Source organism: Macrobrachium nipponense, chromosome 14, assembly GCF_015104395.2.
Source record: "Macrobrachium nipponense isolate FS-2020 chromosome 14, ASM1510439v2, whole genome shotgun sequence".
Classification (NCBI taxonomy): domain Eukaryota; kingdom Metazoa; phylum Arthropoda; class Malacostraca; order Decapoda; family Palaemonidae; genus Macrobrachium; species Macrobrachium nipponense.
This window is the reverse complement of record NC_087207.1, coordinates 20,545,594-20,553,093: the sequence shown is the minus strand read 5'-3', so window position 1 is coordinate 20,553,093 and position 7,500 is coordinate 20,545,594. Positions and strand designations below refer to the sequence as shown.

General features: G+C 29.7%; 1 protein-coding gene across 1 annotated transcript in view; it reads left to right on the top strand.

Moving 5' to 3' along the window:
* The window catches only part of LOC135226370 (tyrosine-protein kinase transmembrane receptor Ror-like), a 50,236-nt gene that overhangs the window by 7,465 nt on the left and 35,271 nt on the right, over positions 1 to 7,500 (top strand). Inside the window, exons 7-8 of the mRNA XM_064265845.1 lie at positions 1,875 to 1,996; positions 6,035 to 6,208. Coding sequence (XP_064121915.1) covers positions 1,875 to 1,996; positions 6,035 to 6,208 — 296 coding nt within the window. The remainder of the gene's footprint in view (positions 1 to 1,874; positions 1,997 to 6,034; positions 6,209 to 7,500) is intronic.

Sequence of the window (7,500 nt, the reverse complement as noted above, 5' to 3'; positions counted from 1 at the left end):
ACTAAAAAAATCCCCCTTCGGTTAACATATAAGAAAATATATCATTTCCGAGGTAGAGCGAATTGGATATTAAAGGACATTTGCAGCTTAAGGAATATATATGTGTGTGTGTATATATTATATATATACAATATATATATATATATATATATATATATATATATATCTATCTATCTATCTTGAACATAAAAACATTTTATTAGCCGACGCTTTGACAATAACTTTGCATTTAAAAACCTCATATAAAACATAGTTAAAACAATAACACTAAGAAAATCAATGAAAAGTATAAGATTAAAGACAAAGAAGATAAATCTTATAATAAATATAATAATAATATAATTAATAATAATAATAATAATCCTAATAATAATGTGGTAGCCATAATCATAGGAACACTAGGAAGCACGATCCTTAGAACCCTGAAAAGGAGACTGGAAAAACTATAGTTGCCGAAGTAGCTCCAGGACTCATGCAGAGGAGTGTTCTAGAAACAGCGCACATTGTGTTGAAAAAATGATGGACTCCTAAGGAGGCAGGATGCAACCCGGAAACGCCCCCCCCCCCCCCCCCCCCCACCCCCCCCCCCCACACGCTATAAATACCACCCAGTCGAATTGTAGGACGGTGATAGACCGTAAAATAATGATAATAATAATAATAATAAATAGATAAAATGCAATTAAATTGTCTAATATAAAAGAAATTCGAACAAATACATCCTAAAGTAAGGGTTTCAAGCGAATAACCATTATGGTGTCCGTGTGACGTTAAAGAAAGAAAAAAAAAAAAAAACTACGCACCAAAGTTAATTTCGTGAGGAAATGAGTTTGGAAAACGGCCCATCTCCTCGACGGAGGGTCGAGTAATATAAGCAGTCATTTCTCAGACAGAAGTTCAGATGAAAGACCAGAGTACAAAATGAGGTAGACTTTATTTGGAAAAAAAAAAGTTTCTTGTTTATTAAAAGTTTATTAAAACATGTTTTAGGGAAATTGCCTGCAGGTTTTCTAACTGGGGATAAGGGGTTCTCTTAAGGCTGGAGAGAGAGAGAGAGGAGAGAGAGAGAGAGAGAGAGAGAGAGAGAGAGTTTCTTAATTATTAAAAGTTTTTTAAAACATGTGTTAAGGAAATTGCCTGCAAGTTTTCTAACTGGGGATAAGGGGTTCTCTTAAGGCTTGGGAGAGAGAGAGAGAGCATTCGAAATGGGGGAATGAAATTCTCCAATGTCCCTACGTATAAATAAAGTGGAAATGAAAAAAGTTAAATTAAAAATATTACGCCAAAAGGTGAAGACTATTTTATGAATGGATAAATACTAGAAAGAAGCTTTACACTGAATGGTTTTTCAATGAAAGAAAACGTAAAGTAGTAAAGTAGTTAATAAAATGAATCCTTTATATTTGTTGTCCCTTTATCTTTGTTACTTTTCAGCTCATGCCAATACAAATTTATAATCTTAAATTATTATTAAAATAGGGAAATATTCGTGAATATTAAAACCAAGTGACTCATTGTTACGTAAATACATATATTTAGTTTCTGTAGCAAATTTCTAAGTGTGTTTCCTAAACGATTTTGACTTAAACCTCCAAAGCTATAAAAGAAATCATCAATAATATAACTCCCGCTAAATATCATTCATTTCTATAACAAGCACACGACTCAACCTAACCTAAATGCATATATAATTATACTCGGTTTCTCTTATCAAGTTCCAAGTGTATTTACTAAATCATTTTGGTTTAAACATTCAAAGTTATGAAAGAAACCAATCGTATATAACTCTCGCTTATCGCGCATGCGTAAGTGTTCCTAAATAGGCCTGAATATCTGAATATATTAAAATGAAATAATCTCTTCTCCTTGAACAGAACCCGGGGGAACTCCGTGGATGGTCTTCGAGTATATGCCTTACGGAGACTTGGCCGAAGTCCTGAGGTCATGTAACAAGCAGTTCTATGCTAATGACCCGCCTGTGAAATCACTCGGGAAGGTAAGTCTTAATTAGGGGATCAGTATGAAGGGGAATTAGGTATAAGGTTTTTTTTTTTTTTCATCAGGAGATGTAATGGAGATGTTTAAGTCTTCTGGTTATGTACAGAGAAGGGTTTTGTAAATTATGCACAAGTATATGTATAGTATGTATGTATGCATGTATGTTTGTATATATATATATATATATATATATATATATATATATTTATATACAATACATATATATATATATATATATATATATATATATATATATATATATATATATATATATATACATATATATGCCATATAAAGTATATATATATACTATATATATATATATAATATATATATGCATATACTATATATATATATATATAGGGCTATATATATATATATATATATATATATATATATAGATATATATATATATTATTATACTATATAGTATATGTATATATATATATATATATATATATATATATATATACATATATACTTATATATATATATATATATATATATATATATGTATATATAAATGTATATTATCTATATATATATATTATATATATGTATATATATATACATATATATATATATATATATATATATATATATACATGCATATATATATATATATATATATATATATTATATATATATATATATATATATATATATATAATATAATATACATGTGAGGCGTCAAACTGTATGTATACCCGTACCTATGTACACAAGTATAGCTACAAATTAAATATATTAACATACAGTACTACCCATGTATTCTACCCCTGCCATAAAACAAAGGACTTACCATCATCATAGTCAAGCATATTACTTCAGATCCACGTTTCAGTTGTAGATTAAAAACTAAAAAAAAAAAAAAACAGTAAAAAAAAAAAACTCAAAAAACACACTCGTCAGAATAAAAAAAAAAAAAAACTCGCACGTGAACTTCATACAAAACACGAGAGTTGTAAAGTATGTTTTCATCTATGAGGATTATGAGATGGTTGGAGTTTTTTTACAAGAAAGGTTTTGTAAGGATCTGAACCCCCTCGGGTGTCGTGGAAATGGCTATTGTCATTATTATTGTTATTATTTAGAGGTGAGTGTTACTACACACACACACCACACACATATATATCTATCTATCTATCTATATATATATATATATATATATATATATATATATATATATATATATATATATATATATATATATCGAGCTACAAATGTCCTTTAATTGGTCTATTCGCTCTACCTCTGGATTAATATCTTTTCATATATGCTTAACCGAAGGGGAATTCTTAGACGACAATAGAATTGGCCGGCTGACGGGCACGAACCATCGACATCTTCAATTCCAGGACTGCAGTGAAGCCTTGCGGTGGCGGGTGGCTAAGGCTTCACTGCCAGTCCTGGAATTGAAGATGTCGATGGTTCGTGCCCGTCGGCCGGCAATTCTATTGTCGTCTAAGAATTCCCCTTCGGTTAAGCATATATGAAAATATATTGAATTCCCGAGGTAGAGCGAATTAGATATTAAAGGACATTTGTAGCTCGATATATGTATATGAATCACTATATATATATATATATATATATATATATATATATATATATATATATATATATATAGACTATATATATATATATATCTATACATATATATATATATATATATATATAGATATATATATATATTATATATATATATATATATAATATATATATGCATGTACATTCATACATACATATTCTGTCTCAGTTTCAAAGCAATATCTTCAAATCTGTCTTGTTTTGAAAAGACTCATAATATTCAATGGAAATTTAATCATTATATATTCATATTTTCTTTAGATATCATAAGCCATCTTAGTGTCTTTCAAGCAAGGCTTGGTCAGTTCATCTATTTCTAAGTGAATTTGGTCAGTTCATCTGTTTCTAAGTGAAACTCAAAAATAAAAGCCCTTTTTTCTATGTGTAGTACCTTCAATGTTTTCTTTGAATTAACCTAAGCCCCAGGGCCTACATCTCGAACTCCGCATACCTGTCTGAATAATCTGAAAGATTCTCTCAGTCTGTCGTGCTTAATAGGCGCTTAAAAATATGTAAATCCCATCATTTATAGTTTTCTGAAAAGAAAACTATTTAGATGACTTTGTCTGTCCGTCCTCAGATCTTAAAAACTACTGAGGCTAGAGGGCTTCAAATTGGCATATTGATCATCCATCCTCCAATCATCAAACATACCAAATTACAGCCCTCTAGCTTCAGTAGTTTTTATTTGATTTAAGGTTAACTTTAGCCATAATCGTGCGTCTGGTAACGATATAGACCGTGGCTCATAAAGCACTATACCGAAACCATCGAATGATAGATCTATTTTCGGTGGCCTTGGTTATACGCTGTACAGAAAACTTGTTTCTTCTGCGTATTTTTCTACTTGTTTCCTTCAGTATTTAGTTGTTAAAGGGTTTGCAATGTTTCTCTGTAATTCAAAAAAAAAAAAAAAAAAAGAGACCTTCCTGCACCTTATAGACTATGTAGGTAAAGTAGGTCTGTTTGAGTGTGTATGTCTGTCTGTCTGTCTATCTGTTTCTCCTCTCTGTCTGTTATCCTGCCTTTCAAGGAAGCCCTGACGAGTAACAACCCACTTCTGTACTGTACGGGTCATTAAGGCAAGTTTTGTATAGCCTGGGCCCCTCTCAAGATACACACACACTTTTCAAGAGAAATTCCCCTCAGGGGGCGACGCGCCCTCTTATCACTATGCTTTTTCCCGAGATATATGCTCAAGAGAAATGTTGGTTCGTTAATCTCTCTCTCTCTCTCTCTCTCTCTCTCTCTCTCTCGCCCTTAGTTATGTGATAACTCAGGTTGATGTATTTTTTTTCGAGGACTTGGTACCATAATGTATATATTCTTTAGAATGTTTCGTTACTTTTTAATTTTTTCATTTTCATCTTTATTATGATATGTTCTCGGAATGTATTTTGACAATTTATTTTTACTCTCTTTCTTTCTCGGAAGGCAGTGGTCTTTTTCATACTATTACTTTTCACTTTTTTTTCCTTATTTTATGTTGTGTGAGTACGTTTTCAGATTAATTTTAGTGCAGAAGAATTTTCATGTTTCTTGTTATGTAGAATACTTTTTTATATAAATGTTTCATTTTTATTTTAATGGTACTGGTACATCTTTGTTATTTCATTATTTATATATATATTATATATATATATATATATATATATATATATATATAATATATATATATAATTAATATATATGCCTTTCAAATTTCTATGAAATTATCAAAGAAACAATAAACAGAAATAGAAAACCTCCCTTAGAATTAAAAAAAAATTAAAGTCGAAAACACATAAAACACTGAAATAAGAAAAAAAGCACAAAAAAACTAAATAAAAGAAATAAGAAATAAATAGAAACATTAATAAAGAAATAGATAATCAAAGCCCACATACTTACTTCTTTAGGAACTAACATTCTTTAAAAGAGACAAATAAATTTAAAAAAATAAAAAAAATAGATTTTAAAACATACATACTTATTTCTTCTTGAGAAGCACCTTCACCCCAAAGAAAAAACCAGGAAAAATAATACAAAGAATAATAAATAAATTGAAAAATAAATACAAATAAATATTTTAAACCCAAATGCTTACGTCTTCTGGAGAGACAAAAAAAATTTAAATAACGCAAAAATAAGAATTGAAAAATAAACGAAAATAAACAAGAATTTAAAACCCACAAACTTCCTTCGTCAGAAAATAACGCAAAAAGTAAAAAGAAAAAAATTTCAAATAAGTGAAAATAAACTAAAAAAAATTTAAAACCCACAAACTTCCTCAAATTGAAAAATAAATACAAAAAACATTTTAAACCCACACGCTTACATCTTCAGGAGAGACAGAAAAAAATAAATAAAAAAAAAAAACAAAAAAAGTCCAAAAAAAATAAATTCTGAAAAAATAAAAAAAATGATGAAAAAAATTTTTTTCAAACCCACAAACTTCCTTCTACAGGAGGACCTGCTGAACATGAGCGTTCAGATCGCCTCCGGGATGGAGTACCTGTCCTCCCAGCATTTTATCCACCGCGACCTGGCCTGCAGAAACTGCCTGGTGGGGGAGAACCTCACAGTCAAGATCTCGGACTTCGGGATGTCCCGCGACGTCTACACCTGCGACTACTACAAGGTGCGAGAGAGAGACTAATGGAGTCTATTTTAAATTATTCATTTGTTTACATTTTTTATTGGTTTATTTTTGGTTTACTTTGCTTATTTATTGGACTTTGTTTATGGTTGCGATTTGAGAGGGATGTATGAGAAGATGGTTATCTGTAAACTATATATATATATATATATATAGATATATATATATAGAGATATATATATATATATATATAAAATAATTAATTATATATTGTAAAGTTATATATATATATATAATATAATATATATATATATATATATATATATATATATATATATATATAGATATATATATCTATACATATGCGTGTGTGTGTGTGTTTTTAGTATTTTGTTTGAGGCCTTTATAGAATACATTAATTTCATTTGCTCTTTGTAATAATTCTAATCGGTTATCGTCTCAAGTTCATTGAAGAAATAGCTGCACGAAGATGAAATGTTTCAGTTATCTATTATTGATTTATACTTTTGGGTATTTTGTTCCATGATGAAAACTTACAGTTGAATCAAAATAAAAATCTTCGCTTTCCTTCTCTCTCTCTCTCTCTCTCTCTCTCTCTCTCTCTCTCTCTCTCTCTCTCTTCCCCCTCAAAAACCAATCTTTCAAAGCAATAAAAATAAATACGATTGTATACCTATTTTATTATTATTACCTTTTCCTGCCTTTAATGTTCCGTAACTTTTTATTTTCCTACCTTTCTTGTTCCGTAACTTTTTATTTTCCTCCCTCTCTTGTTCCGCAACTTTTTATTTTCCTACCTTTCTTGTTCTGTAACTTTTTTACTTTCGGTTTCCTACCTTTCTAGTTCCGTAACTTTTTATTTTCCCACATTCCTTGTTCTGTAACTTTTTTACTTTCCTATCTTTCTTCTTCCGTAACTTTTTATTTCCCTACCATCCTAATTCCGTAACTTTTTATTTTCCTACCTTTCTTGTTCTGTAACTTTTTTACCTTTCCTACCTTTCTCGTTCCGTAACTTTTTATTTTCCCCAACTTCCTTGTTCTGTTAACTTTTTTTACTTTCCTATCTTTCTTCTTCCGTAACTTTTTATTTCCCTCCCACCCTCCTAATTCCGTAACTTTTTTATTTTCCTACCTTTCATGTTCTGTAACTTTTTTACTTTCCTACCTTTCTCGTTCCGTAACTTTTTATTTTCCCACATTCCTTGTTCTGCAACTTTTTTACTTTCCTATCTTTCTTCTTCCGTAACTTTTTATTTCCCTACCATCCTAATTCCGTAACTTTTTATTTTCCTACCTTTCTTGTTCTGTAA